The 19,640-nt window shown below is 47.5% G+C and overlaps 1 protein-coding gene across 1 annotated transcript in view; it reads left to right on the top strand.

Annotated features, from left to right (window-relative positions):
* Cradd (CASP2 and RIPK1 domain containing adaptor with death domain) overlaps positions 1-5,486 on the top strand; it is a 152,165-nt gene extending 146,679 nt beyond the window's left edge. The window contains exon 2 of the mRNA XM_051206273.1: positions 4,783-5,486. Within this exon, the coding sequence (XP_051062230.1) occupies positions 4,783-5,084 (302 nt within the window). The 3' untranslated portion in view covers positions 5,085-5,486. The remainder of the gene's footprint in view (positions 1-4,782) is intronic.
* Positions 5,487-19,640: the final 14,154 nt, after the last annotated feature.

Genomic DNA, 19,640 nt, shown 5'->3' with positions numbered 1-19,640 from the left:
CTTTTTAGTCCATATATGGGTTGAGACAATTAAGAGTCTGATGCTGAAAATTATTACAAACCTAGAGTAAGTTCTACTTTTTCATGGCATATTGTTTTAAACCAGTAGCAATGGCTCATAGCCACAGTGAGCTGGGGTACTGGTATCTTGTCAGACTGTCCAGCAACGTGTGCGTGTGTATATACGTGTGTGTGTGCACGTGCATCTGTGTGTGCATGTGTGCGCGCGCGTATATTCGTGTGTGCACATGTGTGTGCATGTGTGTGTGCGTGTATATACATGTGTGTGCGTGTGCATGTGTGTGTGTGCACTTTAGAGAACTCACCATATCCAACTGAGTCGCCATCATAAAGACTTCACATCTGCTCACAGCATCTCCTGTCATATCACAAAATAGCTGGCAATAAATGAAAGACTAAGGTTTAAAAGGCTTCCTGTTGCTTTAGATCCCTGGCTCAGGTTCTGCCGACTCTTAGCATTCCTTTCATGGCCACCTCGTCTTCAAACCATGGTCGCCAGCCCGTAGTCTGTCTTGGGCTCCGTTTAAGGTGGCCCCACATCCGAGGATGCGGGGTGGAAAGGGCAGGTTGACCAGACATAAACTGGGTCATCCCCAAAACCCCTATCTTACCAGGGCCAAGGGGTTGTGGGAAATGATGGCTCTCTTTATGAAACAAAAACATGTTGCCAGTGAAGATGGTGAGTTGGGAACTTGACTTGGAGAAACTCGCTTTCTTTAATGTTATGATTAAAATCAGGAAACTGCATTTCACACGTTTCTTCTATTTGTATTTTCTTGTGACAAGGTATCATGTAGTCCAGGCTGGCCTCAAAAAAAAAAAAAAGTGTAGCCAAAGATGATCTTGAAACTCCTGAGTTGAGTCCCCTGCCTCTGCCTCCTGAGTGCTGGGATTATAGGTGTGTACTACCTCAGCCAGTCCATCAGGCTCTTTTCCCCCTGGTTAGAAGCTAAAAATGCTAGGGTGGGCATAGAAGCAGAAGGCATCCCTGTGTGTGAGAGCATGGGTCCTCAAATACACCCCAGAAAGTGATGCGATGCATGGTTCTGAACCGTCAGGAATGACAAAGAGGCTTGTAGCTTGGGGTCTGGAGCAGGTGCTCCTAGGTGTGAGTGACAGAAGGGGAGGCAGCTGGGCAGGAAGGGACACTATCGATGTCCCCTCGCGAGACCATAGAGGTGGAGGGACGAAGGGCTGAGAATGAGGGAGGACAGTATGGGAGGGGCCGCCTCGGCCTTGGCTGTGTTGTGGCAGGTGGGTTTGCAACGGGTGAGTTCAGCTTCACTGAAAATGAGATTTTAAAGCTGGGTGTTTGAAGCCAGCCTAGTCGGACTGAGCTCCGGGACAGCCAGGGCTACATAGAGAAACCCTGTCTCAGACAGAGAGAGGGAGGGAGAGACAGAGACAGAGAGTTAGGATCTGCATAAAGGCAGACTATTTTAGCTATGTAAACAAAGTTGACTTCTCATCCAGGCTCTTACATATTAAAATAGGCATTCTTCAGTAGAGTCGAGTGGCCGTTCATTACCACAGATAATCTCATCATCCCAGGGCAGATGACCTTGTGTGCCGTGGTGAGTGAGGTCTATTCCTAGCTATTAGGAATGCAGGCTGAGGATGGCAGGGGCCTTTGGGGCTCTGGAGAAGACCGGATGTAGTGCACTGCCGGGTGCACTTGTGGCAGACCTGGGCTTCCAACCTTGGTCTTTGGGTCCCACTGGTGCACTTTTGCTGTGTGTGCCCTGCAGCACCACTCCCTGGATCTTCTTCCTTGCATTTACTTGGTATTTTTAATTGGCCTTATTTGTTTTGTTTCCATTTTATCATTCTGTATCTGCTTCCGGAACTTACTTACCTTTTAAACTTTTTAATTAAAAATTTAAACTGACCTACATTAATCCTTGAAATCTGGGGTCCACAATGCCATTTATAATTTCTCCACCATATTGAAACAGATGTGATTGACAACATACCAAAACATCTGCAAGGGTGTGGCCTAGTGTGACCTAAGAGCATCATGCATGCCACACAATGGCCGCCTGGCCGCAGTGGATCAATTTATACCTCCCCCATCTCATGGGTTCTATCCTCGGACACCAAATTTTAGAATTCTCATCATTAGTAACTTCAGATTGAACAGAAGTCAGGAACTTAAAAGGCCTAGGGAAGAAACTTTTTCTGCAAAGGATCAGATGACATCAAAACTGCACACTGTGTGTGGGTGGAATGGTAGATGGGGAGGGAGGGAGGGAGAGAAGGAGAGAGGGGTCTGGGTAGAAGGTATGATTTGCTTGGGGGAAGTAGTATAAACATGTCAATCATCTTTGCTCTGGGCTGTATCCACGGGCTTCTGCATTCCAGTTATGTGGCACTATTCATAGGGCATATGACCATGAATGTGTAGAAGAATCAGCACACAGCCTGTTCTTATTGCCAGACAATTGGCCCACAGCATCTGTTGCATTCTGAGTTGGCCCGGAGATCAAAAGATGCCGGAGTGTAGCCTAGACACTGATGGTCTCTCCCCAAAATCCAATCAGCTGAAGGGAAAAGCAGGCAAAAGCAAAAATAAACCTTGACTCCAAATCACCAGCAGCAGATAAAGTAACAAATAGACAAAGAGAATTTTGAGAAGCGCCAGCCAGGGAAAGGTCTCTAGAAAGCTGTCATCTTACATATCTGGAATTCCCTACTCATTGAACGCCAAACCCATCATGTCCCCCGTGCCCAGCTGACATTCTACTTTCTGCCTCTGTGGTCACGTGTGACTACCTTAGATACTTCCTGTGAGCAGAATCACACGGTATTTGTGTTTTTGCAGAGTGGCTGTGTTCACAGTGTCCTCAATATTAGCCCTCTGCCATCAGTATTCCCTTTCTTTTGAAGGGTGAATATTCTACACGAAATGTTGGACAACCAAGTTGGTATCAGAATTGTCCAAAGCAGCGTTCCCAACCACACAGTGGGAGCAAACATCAAGGGGAATAGAATTATTTACGTTACATAAAGGTGTGTTTATAGTCAAAGGTAGTATGTTAAAATAATGTGAAATAAATATAAAAGGTTCTCTAAATATAAAGACACTGTTCTAATGAGGCAACAATCTTGACCCTAAAGAACTCTGAGACCACAGTAACTATGAACATCTTTTCTAATTAGTCACCCTGTGATGAAACCGTCCAGTTGTCACCAATCAAAATGACAGACACAGGAACAGAAGAGTCACAATTGACAAAAGCAACAAAAATCAAGCAGTGTGGGGGGCGGGAGGGGGCGGGAGGGGGCAGGAGGGCACACACTGCGGGTTAGTTTGTTGCCGTGAGAGGGTTTGCAAAAACTAAACTAAGTGTGTTTTAATCTTTTTCCTTGGTCTTGTGTTAGGGATTTAACTGCAGGTTGCAAGGACACTGAGGGTTACTTCTGTCCCCCTCCCACCCCACCCCACCCCACCCCCACTATCTTCAAACAAAACTAGAAGCAGTTGGTAGAGGGAAGCTCTTCTGCTGCCATTTTGATTGTCACTAAGATCTAACCACCGCCCTGGCATTTATGTAAGGAGGGGTCCGGCGGGGACAATGGATAACTTCTTCGTACTTTTCAGGGGCTTTGAATTTTTTCATGAGCTCACATTTTTATTACATAGATAAATCGTTGCTGTCGATGCACTGAACAGCAGTAGCATCTTGGTTATTCCAGTTGCCGCATTGTCCTTTTTAATGGCAGAACTGGCAAATACTGAGTAGGTCTTTGTAACTCCGCCCCGTCTGGCAGTTGAGGAGTCGGGGGCTGTGGGGCCCGCTGCTCTCCTTGCAGGGTCGCTTGCCTTTTTGTTGAACTGGAAAACGAAGCAGGGGCTGGTGACTGCCAAGGACACTAAGACTGGACATACCTGGCCGGCAAGTGTCACATGGTTAGATGCCTGAGCCTAACGGCGGCCAGGGCCGTCACCTTGGACGCTTGGAGTCTGCCCTCGGCTGCCATGCACTCCGTCACGCCCTCCACCTTGGCCCATGCAATGCCCTCAGGAGGAGCTGGGCCACCACTTTGCCCAGCTTTCTCTCATCCAGGGCTCAGCGTTAGCCTCTCTGCTCTGTGGCTCACACCAGGGTAGACACCCCTTTCTGTGGTTGTGCTGTGCACATTTACAGCTACTCCCTGGCTGTCACACTTCTCAGGAGGCAGACTCGGGCGGATCGGGATCTGTAGGAAGTGCAAGGTCAGGCTCTCCCAAACTCTGTGGTTTCCTGCTGGACCACTCCAATGGCCTCTGCTCTGCTCTCCTATCAACTCTTGCCTCTGTGGCTTGTTTTCGGAGTTGGGGCGCACTCTGGGCTCCTGCTTCCTTTCTCCTGGTGCAGGAAAGAGGAGCTGTTGCTTTGGCCCTGTCCCCCGATGGAGCCCCTCCTTCAAGAGGAGCAGCTCCCACAGCTTAGAACAGCACACCACTGGCCCTCAGGCTGGTACCCAGGGAAGTGGCCTTCAGCCAGAGCTCCAGATGTGGCTTCGGACCAGTGATGGGAATCAAAAAAGGCTTGTGGCAAAACATTGTGTCCATGGGCATGATCCATGTTTGTCTGTCTACACGAGGAGGAGGAAATAAGTGGCCATCCGGTGGATTTCTCTGCTCTGCGGCTTTTCTCAGATCCTCTGCAGTGAACACTTGCGGAGATGCTAGACGGCACTGTTCAGCCCACCCCACCCAGCAGTACAGGAAGACCAGGAGTAGCTTGTCTCATTCACCTTCCTGTCCTTTCCTCATCAGGTGACTGGATGGCTGGAATCCCTTCACACATCCTCAACAGCTCCCCATCAGACCGGCAGATTAACCAGCTGGCCCAGAAGCTAGGCCCGGAGTGGGAGCCCATGGTGCTGTCTCTGGGCCTGTCCCAGACCGACATCTACCGCTGCAAGGCCAACCATCCCCACAACGTGCAGTCACAAGTGGTAGAGGCGTTTGTCCGCTGGCGCCAGCGCTACGGGAAGCAGGCCACCTTCCTAAGTTTGCACCGGGGCCTCCGGGCTGTGGAGGCTGACCCCTCGCTGCTCCAGCACATGCTGGAGTGAACCCAACCCTGCCATTGGCTGGGGCATGGGTCCCCAGTCACACAGGCCGAACGGGACTTCACCCAGCAAGTGGCTTTTCCTGGGTTAGTTTTTGGTTTCTTTTTTCTTTTCTTTTCTTTCCTTTTCTTTTCTGTGAGCCCTTAGTGGAAGGGAGATCACCTGAATTCTACTGGCTCGATAATTGCAATGGCTTTAATTGCTCGAAGATTGCATTGTTGTAACTGCACTTTTGAGCTGTGTGGTTGCCTTTTAACAGAAGAGAAGAAAACACAACAAAAGACCATGCTACCACATTGTATGCGGGTGTCCTACATACAAAGCATTTACGTTGCCTGGAAACTGGACTGTGGACTTAGCTCTTCATAATGACGATGATAATAAACAGTGAATTGTGTTATAGAATGCGCCTCTTTCATGAGAAAGTATACCCCCCCATTCTTCTGTTGCACAGACAGAGGGTGTAAAATTGTGCGAGTAGGACAAATTTGATATCAGCTTTGAAAGAGGGGATGAGTAGTTCAGGCGGGATTAATGGCTCAAGCATGAGAACCAAAGCTGCGTGTAGAAGCCAGGAAGAGAACATGCGTCCTTCATCCTAACAGATTGCATAAGAAATCTCTGCCCATTTAATAAAGGGGGCTCAGTGTTTCCCTTGAGGATGGAATGGCTGAAGGTATTGCGTTCTTGGGGGCGGGGGTGGTCATGTGTTGTCCCGCCTTTCATTGAGAGCACAGTGTTAGCCAGGCAAGTGTACATTTGGAACCCCAGCTCTTAAATGGCTGAAACAGGATGATCACTTCAAGGTCCAGCCTGGGCTATGACTACACAGCGTTCCAGGTCAGCTTTAGCCATTACCGAGACCCTGTCTCAAAGCAAATAAACAAAAATTTACCGCGAAGGGTTTCTAGAATGCTCTGTTTCAGGGCTTGTTGACTTGTGTGTTCTTGTCTGGGCCTCTCAGCAGCCCTGTGAGGCACGTATACAAGCGAGCGTGGTTTATCCCTCCTTCCGAGGTGGCAGGACCTGTGGAGGCTAACTAAGCTAGAATGTGGGTTGCTTCTGCATGAATGGATTAGAGGCCCACAGGATGCTTTCAAAGAGAGATGCAGAGGCTCTCATAGGGGCTGTGGATGTAGTTCAGGTGATAGGGTGTTTGCCCGGCATGCTCAGCGCCCTGAATTCCGTCCCAGTACCTCATTAACTCGGTGTGGTGGGCAAACCCATGATCTCAGCATTCCAGAAGGCGAGGCAGGAGGATCAGAAGTTCAGTGTCCTCTTCTACATAGTGAATTCCAGCCCAGCTTAAGCTACATGTAAAGGGGGGGGGGGGAGGGCGGTAAAGAAGTTAGCCAGACATTTCCTTTATCCTTCACAGTGACCGGAGAGCCCGGTTTTTAATTCTACAGAATTTTCAAGGAAACAAAAACACACTGCTTCTCTTCCTCTGCCCAAGGACGAGCCAATAGAAAGGCGGAGGAGAGTGACCATGAAGCATGCTCAGAAAGGCGGCAGTGGTGTGGTGTGGTGGCGTTCTTTCAGACGTCCTGGTAGTGCCCTCTCTGCCTTTACCAAGAAGACCAGCTGTTGCACATTTCATCATTCAGTGGTCACAGTCTCCAGAGCATTGCGTTCTGGACATGCCCACTCTAACTTTCCATCCCGTGCGACAGTCAATACTTCATTACTTTATCAAACTCCCATTTTGGGCCATGTCGCTGTGCCCACTCATAGCTTGCTCTTCAGTAGAGTCTTTAATAAGCCACTTGTCATTCTGAACTTTGTTCTACTTTGCCATCTCCCTCTGGGAGTCCCATAGCAAGTTGCTTTGGCTGTTGTTCTCATGATTCAGTCCTGCTTATGGCTGAGTGAGCATGCCTAGACTCTGCTGCGGCTTCCTGTTGTAGGCCTGATGCTGCACACCCCCCCCCCCCCGCCCTTTGCAATGAGTCTGTCCTGCTGTCCTGCTGCCTGGGGAGGGCTGATTGTGGAGGGGGTTGCTCTACCTTACTGCCCTTAGTAAGCAGGGTGGTGTCACTACCCAATGACAAAGGCCACTCCTTGCCCAGGCTCACTTCCTACAGAAGCTCTTTGGAGTTAGAGCCAGGCAGCCGCATCACTGCCTGTCTCTACCTCTGCAGGGTGACACTGGATCTCACCTGTCTGCTTCCCAGGAGGCTAGAAGGAACGCACGAGGATTCCATGTAGATTCACAGATCCTTTTGCCCCAAAGAAAATTCTGCATGAGTACAGTGAGGCAGCAGGACATTTGAGACACTAAAAGCAGCACAGTGATGTCCTACCTCTCTGTCCTCTGTCTTTGTATGCCTCTCTCTCTCTCTCTCTCTCTCTCTCTCTCTCTCTCTCTCTGTGTGTGTGTGTGTGTGTGTGTGTGTGGCAGAGCATCATGTACATGAGTGTGTCTTGTAACATTTTAAGACATGTAACTTCTATTAAATTTTCTGAATGCACGTAAAGTGCATGTCTGCTGTGTCATTTTGGAAAACTAGCAATGAATAGGTCGCCACCACAGCCTGCATGTTCTTCATGGGCAGGGATGTGACTTTCCTGTACCGCCCTTTCACACTTGGCTTCCTTGATTTAACACATAGCCATTGTTCTAATGCCATTAAGGATTTTTACAACATCCTTCGCTCTTAGAGCACCCTTGTAAAGGCTATAGCCTTTGAAGAGATTAAAGGCACTTAGCTACTAAGTATATCAATACCATCAGGACATTCACGGGCATTACAGTCCCCCCCCCACCTCCCCCACACCATGTTACAACTGGGATTGTTCACTGCCCCCAAAAGCAAAGCTTAGGAACCTCTGGACTCTGAGCTTTACCCTTGCCCCAAGATGTCTTCTCTGCTGTACTGTACCTAGTCACCTGTGTTCTGTGTTCCTTTTCTGCAGGAGGATGTTGGGGGACGGGGGTTGGGGGAACAGTAAACTCGCATTCCCTGTTGATCAGAATTTGGTGGCGCACTTTGAAGATTGGTAGACCTGTGAGTGGCTACAGTTCCACACTTTTCCATTGTGTTCTCATTTTCCAATGTGTGTGAAGCCACCACTGTTAACCACGTCAAGTTTTAGATGAATCTTTAAGTTGCCTTCATGCCTTCCCTATTACAAACAGTGAAGGGGAGCCCCATTGTGAAGTCTCCGTTCCCCAGAGGGTACCAGGAACTGTGTCTACTTGGTTTAAGCTTTAAACTGGTCTAATGTGTTGTCAGTTAGTTCTCTATCTATTGCAAACCATCCCAACATGCATAGGCTTTAGGAAAACAAATGTACCAGCCTGAAACCTGGCTCACAAAATTCTGCGAGCCAGGGGGGGTGTTGCTCTCTGGGTCAACTCTGCTGACTTCACCTGGGTTCATTAGTGTTTCTGTGTTCAGCTGGACCAACTGACACTGGGAGTCAAGGGACAGTCTCAGCTGTCAGGCTTTACAGGCTAACCAAGGTGTATAGGCTAGCTGCCTTCCACAATGGGCCTGCCTACCCAAGCCATACAATGAGAAGGTAAGCCCATCTTATCCATGCCTGCTTTTCTTCTGCTAATGTTCTGTTGCCTAAAGCCAGTCAGGTGACCAGTGTAGAGCCAATGAGTTCAGAAGACATGGAGCAAGGAGGAATAGAACCTGGTCCCCTGCATGCAATCTACCAAGCCAGTGTGCTAAAGCTGAAACTTCTGCGTGAAAATGCCCACACCATCCTCCAGGATCAGATCCTTACCCCAGCCCCTTCTGCCACCGCCTTACCTGCTCAGAGTGTCTCTGCAGAGACACTCGGCCTCTGGGAATAGAGCCATTCTGATTCTTAGAATAAACCCCAGAAGGCAGTTGCTAGGCTTAAAGTTGCACAAAGTATCAAACCAAAAACAAAACAAACAAACAAACAAACAAAAAACCCAACCAAACAAACAAAACAAAACAACAAAACCAAATTTAAAAAACAAAACTATTTGAATTTGAAAAACTACTTTTGTTGACTAGAGAAACTGTTCTTTGAAAGGGAAGGGGAAAGGGACAAGATCTCCCAAGCAAATTGGGAGCATGGGGGGAGGGGAGAGGGAGTTAGGAGGAAGAGGAGGGGAGAGGTGGGCATGAGGGAGGAGCAAGATTGAGTCAGGGGAAGAATAGAGGATAACAAGAAAAGAGATACCATAATGGAGGGAGCCATTATGGGTTTTAAGAGAAATCTGGCACTAGGAAAATGTCCAGAGATCTACAAGGATGACCCCAACTAACAATCTAAACAATAGTGGAGAGGCTACCTTAAATGCCCTTCCCTGATGATGAGATTGATGACTACCTTATATGCCATCCCAGATCCTTCATCCAGTAGCTGATGGAAACAGAAGCAGACACCCACAGCTAAACACTGAGCTGAACTCTTGGAGAGGGGGAGGAGTGATGAGCAAAGGCGTCAAGACCAGGCTGGAGAAACCCACAGAAACAGCTGACTTGAACAAGAGGAAGTTCATGGACTCCAGTCTGATAGCTGGGAAACCAGCATAGGACTGACCCAGATTCCCTGAATGTGGTCTTAGTTAGGAGGACTGGGCAGTCTATGGGGCCATTGGTAGTGGATCAGTATTTATCCCTAGTGTACAAATGGACTTTGGGAGCCCATTCCACATACAGGGATTCTCCCTCAGCTTAGACACATGGGGGAGGGCCTGGGCCCTGCTCCACATGATATGACAGACTTTGAAGATTTCCCCATGGAAGGCCTCACCCTCCCTGGGGAGCAGAAAGTGAAGGGGATGGCGGTTGGTGGGGGGTGGAACAGGAGAGGACATGAGGGTGTGGGAACTGGGATTGACATGTAAAACAAGCTTGCCCAGCATGCACAAGGCTCTAGATTCAATACTCTGCACCATATTGGGGGCTGGGAAGGGCCTTCCTTCTCTTTGGCAACATATAGGAGATAAGTTTTTCTATGCTACTTGGCCCCGCTAGGCTTCGGTGGCCCACTGAAAATGGATGTTGGAGTATGCATACTCTATACTCCAGCCATCCTGAGATAGCAGGAAGACTTCCTTATCTCTATTGCTGGGGTTCCCTGAACGTGAGGGTTCTGACTGAGGGGTGATCAATCGCCCACTGTTGTAGAATGCTGTGGTCATTTCTGCCTTGAAATCAAAGCAACTGGCTACCCATATTTGACTCACAAGACTGGCTCGCCCACTAACAGTCCCTCGTGGGAGTGAGGCTCACAGATGGAGCACCTGGTCCCTCTACTTCCTGAGAATGTGTCATCAGTGGACAGTAGTTGGAGGGGAGAGACTGTTTGGTGGAATAGTTGACACCTGTAAGTTGCCCATGTCCCTGTAACTCCTCACTATTGTTCTATTTGTCCTTGCATATGGTTCCAGTTCTTGTACTAGGCTAGATTTGGGTGGAATGGTTTCTTGTGTCTGTCGCTGATGGCCCTATCTGAGGAGAATAGACATTTGCTCATCTCTCTGGAAAAGTTCACCCAGTAGCACTATTGAGGGGCTAATCTCGTCTCTGTGAATTGAGGACATTAAAAGCTGACCAATCAAGATGCAGTCCCTACTCGCTTGAGCTCACTGCCAGATGAGACAGCCGCTAATCTCTAATCACAACTTGATGGGATCAAGTCCACACCTGAGTATTGAGCCTGTGGGAATAGAGAGAAATGAGCCCCTCTGCCTTGCTCCTCGGGACATGGGAGGTCTGAAGAGCAATGGACTTCATCATTCAGGAAAGTCACTCCACCTTCTTGGGCAGATTTATTTACATCTGCACAGTACCTGACTTTTGGGTGCCAAGAGCCTTCCTGAGGTAAAAGATATATGTCTACGATGGACTTGGCCACAGAAAGTGTCCCAGCCAGGACCTGAAAAAGGTTAGGCTAAGGCGCCTCCTCCTCCTGGGGCCGTGGCAGCAGGGAGTATGCAATCCTTCTGTGTTTTCCTAGGGACTTTAAAGGTAGATCATGGTCAGAGTCTGGGTGGGAGTCTGCTTTAACACTTGGCTCTCGTTAAATGAATCCCGACAGCCATGGCACAGATTATCGCTGGTTACAAAGCATTGTAAGTTACTGGAGACCCAGCAGGATTTGAGCCCGCCTGCAAGGCAGACACAACAGCCAGCGACTGTGACACTGTTTGGCCTGCACAGAAAAGGGAGCAATTAAATTGGCCACAGAGGAGGTGACACTTCAGCTGAGCTCTTGTAAGGCCCGCCCAAGTTAGTGTGATGGTCCCCTTAGGGGATATTAGGAGACACAAGGGTTCTATTTAATATATTCTACATCCATCTTGACAAATGACAGTCCCACCATATGTCTGCAAGATGAATATGCCTCCAAAATGCTATCTCAAAGCCATTAGGAAGTAAACACATTGGCAAATCCCATCCTGTTTCGTACCTCAAGACAGCAATGGCATGCTCAGTCACAGGCAACTCAAGCCCAGGCTTGAAGGGTTTAGGTATCAGGCATCTTTGAGGGTGCTTTTTATGCCACCCCTGTCTCTTCTCCTCCTCTAACTTGTGTATGAATTCTAATTAGATGTTGCTGCATGTGGGGGGCGTCTTGTTTACTCCTTTGAAGTATAAACAGCTGAGAAGAACAAGGATGTCTGTCATGTTGGCATTTACTGTTCTTATAGGAAAATTAAAGTCTCTCAAAGACACAGTTTAGTGAGCCAATTAAACCTGGTCTTTGCTTTGTTAAACTGGCACAAAACATGTGGCCATGGTCCCAATATCTATTGTTCACTCAGAGCACCAGCTAGGGAACCCAGGTTTGACCATTTGAAAAGAAAGATAGACCCGACATCGTGGCAATAAGTATATGCTTCCATTTTGTTTTCCTAGTTTATCTCTAACCAGGGCTGTTTTGGGTGTCATGCTACACTCTTGATGGAGAGTATTCGTGGCGAATGTGAAATACGGGCTGGTTTCATGAAATAACTACTCTTCATGTTCTTGGTGACACCATCCCAGTTTCCAGGAGACAATTGATTTTGTAAGGACCTTGCTGGGGCCAGTGTCTTTGAGGTGACTCAGCTCATTGCTGATCCCTGGAATGAGTCTGGATGCCTCGACATGGCTAAAAATGAAAATAGATGGCAGTGACCTCTGGAACACGCCTTGACCAAGGATGAGGCATCTGCTCAAGGGATATTTCTTTGAAGGCCCAGAATATTTGCAGTAGGGAGTGGTTCTCCTCCATTAAAGGGCACAGGTTTTTTTTTTTTTTTTCCTTTACAAATATTGGAGATTGGTAGAAACTTTCTTCAGAAAAATACATACAAGCAATTGTACAGTCATATGAACAGACACGGACATGTGTCTCAGTTGACATATGATTTTGAAGGAATTTTCAGTACATTTGAATCCAACTCAGGCTTCCCAAGAACCCCACATAGTCACATGATGCCTGGTCCTCCAGGACCAAACTATTCTACCAGGAATAGTTTTGGTTTAAAGTAATATTTGGAGGCCTTGTGTTCAGCGGAGTTGGAGCTGTTTGTATTGGATTACACAAGGGTATAAATCAGGTATTGGAATAAAGGTAGAGTCATTTGTCTAAATCCGGGTCTTTATATAACTGACCACAGATTTTTTCCCTTACGGTAGTCTGAGCTGAAAGTCCTCTTCCTGGACCCACCTTTTGGCAAGAAGAATTTACAACCATGCTACGTACACCAGTCTCTGCCTCCGAGGGGCTTCCTGCCTTCACCTCATCTCTTTAGAACCAGAGCTCCTCAGTAAGGAAGAAATGAGTGTTTTTTGCCTAGAACACTGAGAATGGTTGGTTTCATGGGGGAAATCAGAGAAAACAGAGCCCCATTTACTTCATATACTGGGAAATTGTTCCTAACAATATCTTTTTGTGCAGCCATCTGCTTGAATCTCATTTCTGTCAGCTTCTGGAAGCAGCTATTTTCTGCTTAGAAGCTTAAGCTCCCTGGTGGTGTTTTGCTGAGGGAGTGGACCCTTTGGTCATCTTTCCTCTGTTGTCAAGACTTCCTTTGTCACTCAATATTGTCATCTCCTGCTTTTTCTAGGGGATGTCTGATGTTAATGGCTATAAATAAACCCTCCCAACATACCCTTTCTGAAAGTGTGAATGACAAAATATACCAGTCAGCTGGACTAAGATCTTACTGGGGTTCAGAGTAAGAATGTTCATTGATGAGGATGGAGCCACTGGCTTTTTTAGAGGTAGGTAAGGAAGGACATCATCTATGGGTTTCCTGGGAGTCAGGGAGAAGGATGCAACAGGTTTTGAAGCCTTAAAGACTGGATGGTCCTTTTCATTTAGTTGGTCCCTACAACTAAAAAGGATGAAGTGTGACTTAACCACCCCTGCTTTCCCAGAGCAGGCGGTTTAAGTTCAACACTGTCAGGCCTCATTTTTGTTCAAAATGAGTGTTGAAGTTGCTAATAAAATGCACGTGATGGTGTGCCTCCTGAGGACTGCTTACATGTGTGCAATTACTGGGGATCTGAAGGAGAGATCACATATTGACACCAAATGGTGAAAGGCAATTCACACCAGATAAGGATGTGTTCTTGTGGAGGGGAGGTGGCTATTATAGTTGGGAGAAATTTTGTTAACAAGGGAAAGCTCAATGAAAAGTATTTTAGAGTTTTGTAGAGAAACAAATTGAGCAAAGGAATTATCATGGTGTCTTGTGGGAAAGGATGGAGATGTGTCTTAGAATGGTCAAGGGGTGGGTTGTCATTCGTGGAGGTTAGCTGGCTGTACTTTTCCTTTTAATTACAGTGTGAACACAATAAAGGAGTTCACTCTTTTGGTCTAGTGTGAATTTGTACAGATCATGGAATTAGCATATCCAGCACCTTATACTTCAGTTTTTAATGGTCATTGTTCTCATGGGGCACAGGATAAAGTTAACGCTGTTCAAGGTCAGATCCGTCTTTAACTTTTAAAGCCTGATGTAGAATGGATAGCATTTGTCCCTAAGGGTTCTTGATCCTCAATGTGGCGATGGAGGAGATAGAATCTTTAAGAAAAGAGTCTAGTGGAAGTCTTTAGGTCTTTGGGAGCTCTTCACTCAAAAGAAATTAGGTACCTTCTAGTGGGATCCTGGGTTAACTCTTAGAATGTCATTGTTATAGGATCAAGAGCAACCTCTAAGTTCATCTTTATTCTGATGCCCTGTTTAGAAATATGGTCTTTCCCACTCACAAGCTCCCTGGCCATTAAGCCCAACTCTGTCAATAGGCCCTCAGCAGAGACAAATCAATATGGCCACCCAACCTTGGCCTCTCTGCCTCCAAAACTACAATCTAAATAAACTCTTTCCTTGATAGAGTTAGCCTTCTCTAGATATTCATTGATGCAAAATGGACCAATATAAGAACATAAAAAAAGATTCTGAAAAAAAAAATCAGTTTTGTAGGATTTGAACATGAGGCAAATCAGAATCACGGAATTTTGCAAGCCTGTTGTATAACAGACACTTGTCTCCTTATTTCATTTGGGAAAGGAAAAATGGCCTGCATCACTAATGCTAAATCAAATGAAGGGAAACAACTCTTTTACTGTCCTAGGAAACTATGAGACAGTTTTCAATTTGGACCAGTCACTCAGCATAATTCACTTACTGAGCACCTTCAGGTACCAGGCAGGAGCTTTGTGAATATTATGGCAATCGATGCAATAATCCAAAGCTCCCAGTTACTGAACCATAGCAGAGAAGCTGGGGAGCCAGAGGAAGTGTAGTTGGATATTTTTTCTCTTGCCTGTTCTCCCTGGACCAATTTTTCTCTTGTCTACTGGGTCCCTGCAGCTGCTTATGAAATAATCACTTAGAGGCTAATATATTAAATATAATTATTTAGACAACGGCTCAGGATTCTTACTGGCTAGCTCTACCTATAAATTAACCCATTTCTAACATTCTATGTTTTACCATGAGGCTCATGGCTTGTTACCTCACATCTTTCCCAGTGGCTTCATGGCCTCCCCTTGACCCCACATCCCTTCTCACAGCATCTTTCTTTGGATTTTCAGCCTAGCTATATTTTTTTCCTGGCCATTGGCCATTTGCCAATAAAAACAATGCATATTTGCAGCATACAGAAGGACATCCAACAAGAGAAGGAGAAGAACTACTTCAAAATGTCAGAGAAAGCCTCACAAGGAGGTAACTCTAAGTGGCACACGCCTTTAATCCCAGCACTCAGGAGGCAGATCTCAGTGAGTTCAAGACCAGCCTGGTCTACAGACCAAATTCCAGGAGAGTCAGGACTATATAGTAAAACCCTCTGGAGGCTAAGACTAGCCTTTGGAGTACTTACAGGGAAACACATCAAGCAGTATTTTTCTACAAAACATTTAGAATATATAGTCAAGTAGAACACTATAACTCCCATGTGGAAGTGAAAAGAGGTAGAACTGTTTACTGACCATGTGTCCCACACCCAGAGTATCTCTACACCCAGAGCATCCCCACACCCAGAGCATCCCACACACCCAGAGCATCCCACACACAGAGCATCCCTACACCCAGAGCATCCCCATACCCAGAGCATCCCACACACCCAGAGCATCCCACACACCCAGAGATCCCACACCCAGAGCATCCCACACACCCAGAGCATCCCACACACCCAGAGCATCCCACACCCAGAGCATCCCACACACCCAGAGCATCCCACACACCCAGAGCATCCCCACACCCAGAGCATCCCACACCCAGAGCATCCCACACACCCAGAGATCCCACACCCAGAGCATCCCACACACCCAGAGATCCCACACACCCAGAGCATCCCACACCCAGAGATCCCACACCCAGAGATCCCACACCCAGAGTATCCCCACACCCAGAGCATCCCACACCCAGAGCATCCCACACCCAGAGCATCCCACACCCAGAGCATCCCACACCCAGAGCATCCCACACCCAGAGCATCCCACACACCCAGAGCATCCCACACCCAGAGCATCCCCACACCCAGAGATCCCACACCCAGAGCATCCCCACACCCAGAGCATCCCCATTCCCAGAGATCCCACACACCCAGAGCATCCCACACCCAGAGATCCCACATACCCAGAGATCCCACACACCCAGAGCATCCCACACACCCAGAGCATCCCACACACCCAGAGTATCTCCACACCCAGAACATCCCACACACCCAGAGCATCCCCATTCCCAGAGCATCCCACACACCCAGAGCATCTCCACACCCAGAGCATCCCACACACCCAGAGCATCTCCACACCCAGAACATCCCACACACCCAGCATCCCACATTATACGCACTAACATATACAGATCTGAAAAACTCACAGTAAAGAGCATGCTCACTGTGTAGAAGAGCACTTGAGATGGATCTTGAACTGTGCCTCGACAGAAGTATGGGATATTTGGGGATGCTGGGAAAGTGTTAGTAGAAGCTAGGCCCAAGGAGCGTCGCCTGAAGTAGGTGGGTCACAAGTCAGAATCCAGCCTGTCATACACAGTGAGTTCAAGGCTGGTGTAAACTATTCAGTGAGACCCTGTCTCAAAACCCATACAAGTGTTAGCAGAGGAAAGAGGGAGATGGGGGTAGGCCTAACATAAAGATGCTCTTGAGAAGATACACACCAGGAACTCCTGTGTGGAGCTGGCTTGCCCGTCCCCTGCCCAAAAAATTCATTAAAATTAATAAATAAAAATTACATTGAATAAGGTAGGGCAGGTCCACTGGTTTGGGTCACGCCTTTTAGATTACAAATGTAAGGGAAGAAATCTCAAAACATTAAGATACCAGTGTGTACTTGTTACCCACAATGAAAATGGACACCACTTCCAACATTTGCTTGACACTGGAATCTTCCTTTAAAGACAAAACCTATTACTATATCTAGAAATATTTGTTTCTCAGACATGCTGAGGTAGTGAACATTCAACCTTGGAGTACGGTGGGAAAACCAGGAACTCACTGGTGCCAGAAATAGCCAAGACTTTTTACAGGTCGTGGATAGTATCTCAAATGATATTTAAACAATGTTAATTTATTCTCTCCCCCCCATTCACCAGTGTAACACATCCCATTACAGAGCAGTTGCAGGGAGACATATGGTCTTGTGAATCTCCTTCTCCTCCTTTAATGATAGATAAATCTGTCACATCTTTCACTCCATGACTCTGATACCCTTGCAAAGTTTCCTCCTTGGCTTTCTGCCACCCTGCATTTAATCTCCGCCATAGCTTGTACTGCCTGCACTTCAGTAGCCAGTGGGCACTCTCTGTAGTCGCCATCAGATGCCAGGTGGCACACATACTCCGAGAGGAAAGGACCTGGGGCTTCCCCGTAGAAAGAACTCCATGCCAGCAAACTCGTCTGTTGCTCCGGGCATTTTCTGTCTGTTCCCATTCTTGCCGTGTCTTTACTGTCTTCTCATTGCTCACCTGGTGGCTGCTCCGCTGAGCCCCAATATGATTGAACTTGACTTTCATCTTCCCTGTGTGTTTCTGGTGCGATGGTACCAAATCCCCCTAGTGCTCTAGTACATGGCATTTGGAAACCTTTAGAGGCGCTTTTTTATTTTTCCTTTTGCAGTGAGAATGGTCCCCATGAATGTCGGGGGCTTAGGGGCTGCAGAATCTAGGGCTGTCGAGTATATTGTAGACAGCTGTATGTGATAAAGAGATGACCTGGCCAAAGTGTCCGTGACACCATAATGCTAGCCACTGTGTTAGTTGCCTTTCTAACCACTTTGACCTGTCAAAATGACCTAAGGGAGGAAAAGTGTATTTCGGCTCATGGTTTCAGGGACACGACCCATCACTGGAACAGAAAACGAGGGAGTGATTTCTTTAAATAGGTGATCCGTACCAGGCATAGTCTTCGTGACACAGTGGAGTAAACTGAGGCTGCCGTTGGTTGTCCCATGGGATTTAGGATTTAGTAAACAGCCAAGATAACACGTCTGAGTGCATGTGGGGACGGGGCAGCCTGGGGTTTTGACCGTGGGACTTGTCTCAGAGCTGAAGGAAAGGCTGTCCATTGGTGAGCATGCAAGGGTAGCCCCTTGCATGAGAGTACAAGGGAAGCCAGTGTCTCCGAGAGAGGGCTCTGCCCCACTCCTCCCCCGCTCACCCACAAGCGGACCCTCATGTCACTGCTGGCAATATTGGTTTTTATGTTTGATAAATGGTTTAATTTCCCCTTGTCCTGCTATTACAGGGAAGCCAAGGAGTGTTCTGGCTTCTGCCAGCCAGCCACACACGATGTGAGCTCCTTGTGGAAGGAACCTTCTTTGCCCTCTGCCTCCACCCCAAACCTCCCTTTTGTCCCCATGGAGCCGGTGCCAAAGCTATTTCCAAAGTGAAATGCCATTAGCCTCCTCTGCCCCCGGAGGAATAATCCTCCTGCCCTTTAGAGATGCCTGTCACTGCACCCACTTTCCACACAGCTAATCTTATTAAGCCACCAACAGGATTGGGAAATGGCCTATCATCTGAATTTGTTAATTCCTGCAAAGATTATCTAAGGTCGCTGTTGGTCAATCTGAAGTTTGGGTTCCCACGTAAGAGCCAGAGAAGTCTTCCCAGCTCATAAGCAGCTTTCCACAGAGAATGCCTGCCTCCCCCTCACCCCCCCCCCAACCCGCAACCCGAAATTGCAGGGCACTAATGTTCCCCAAGCAGCCTGACAGGCTAACTTGCCCTTTGCAAATAGTTTTCCTTCCCTTTGCCTAACACTGTAAATTCTGAAGAAAGGCACATGTGAGTGTTTATGATATTAAATGTCAGAGTCATCCATACCAGGAACAAGGGATGACAAGAAGAAGAAGACAGAACTATCAGGTCATCAAGCCTTTTAATCAGTAATCTTCCTCATGATTTACAGAACCCAGACTATCAGTGATTTTCAGACAGCACCAGAACGTACATCAAAGGAACAGACCACTGTGGGGGTGAAGACCTCACTGGTGCCTAGCCATCTGCAGCCGAGAAATGCTCTGTTGAATTTACTGTATAAGTTCTTCCTTCACTAGCCGTTTGTTAGTGAGGTTATCCTGGACAGGAATCTGCCATCTTCGCCTTGCTAGTTTGTTGCCAGTAGAGGCTCTTTATTCGCCTTGCTAGTTTGTTGCCAGTAGAGGCTCTTTATTCGCTAGTCACTCTGTTCCTCAAGCCCCTGGCTTCATCGGGTGACAGTAGAAGGAGCCTTCTCATAGTTAGAGGCCCGGCGATTAGCCCGGCGATTAACTCACGGTGGATACATGCAAACATGCATGAGTGGGGTTTCTGGGCACAGGTGAAACTTGCCTCTTCCTTCTCGTGTCCACACTGTAACCCTGTGGCAAAGGAAAGATGGGTGGCATAATTTACTGTCTACCCATTGGTGGTTCTTAGTCAAGATGGTCCCTTTTAACACAAGGGATCAACAAGCGAACAGGAAACCAGAGTTTTAACAACAATCCCACATGGGTAATAGGAAAAAGCGGGTAGGGTCAGACCCATTGCCTATGTTGGAGCTGAACTGCCTTCAGTCCTAGGACAGAGAACAGAGGGTGAGAGGCTTTGCTGAACCCTCAGGGATG

The sequence above is a fragment of the Phodopus roborovskii genome, unplaced genomic scaffold (genome assembly GCF_943737965.1).
Source record: "Phodopus roborovskii unplaced genomic scaffold, PHOROB, whole genome shotgun sequence".
In the NCBI taxonomy this organism is placed as follows: Eukaryota; Metazoa; Chordata; class Mammalia; order Rodentia; family Cricetidae; genus Phodopus; species Phodopus roborovskii.
Note: the sequence above shows the minus strand (reverse complement) of the source record. Positions and strands in the feature narration are given on the sequence as shown.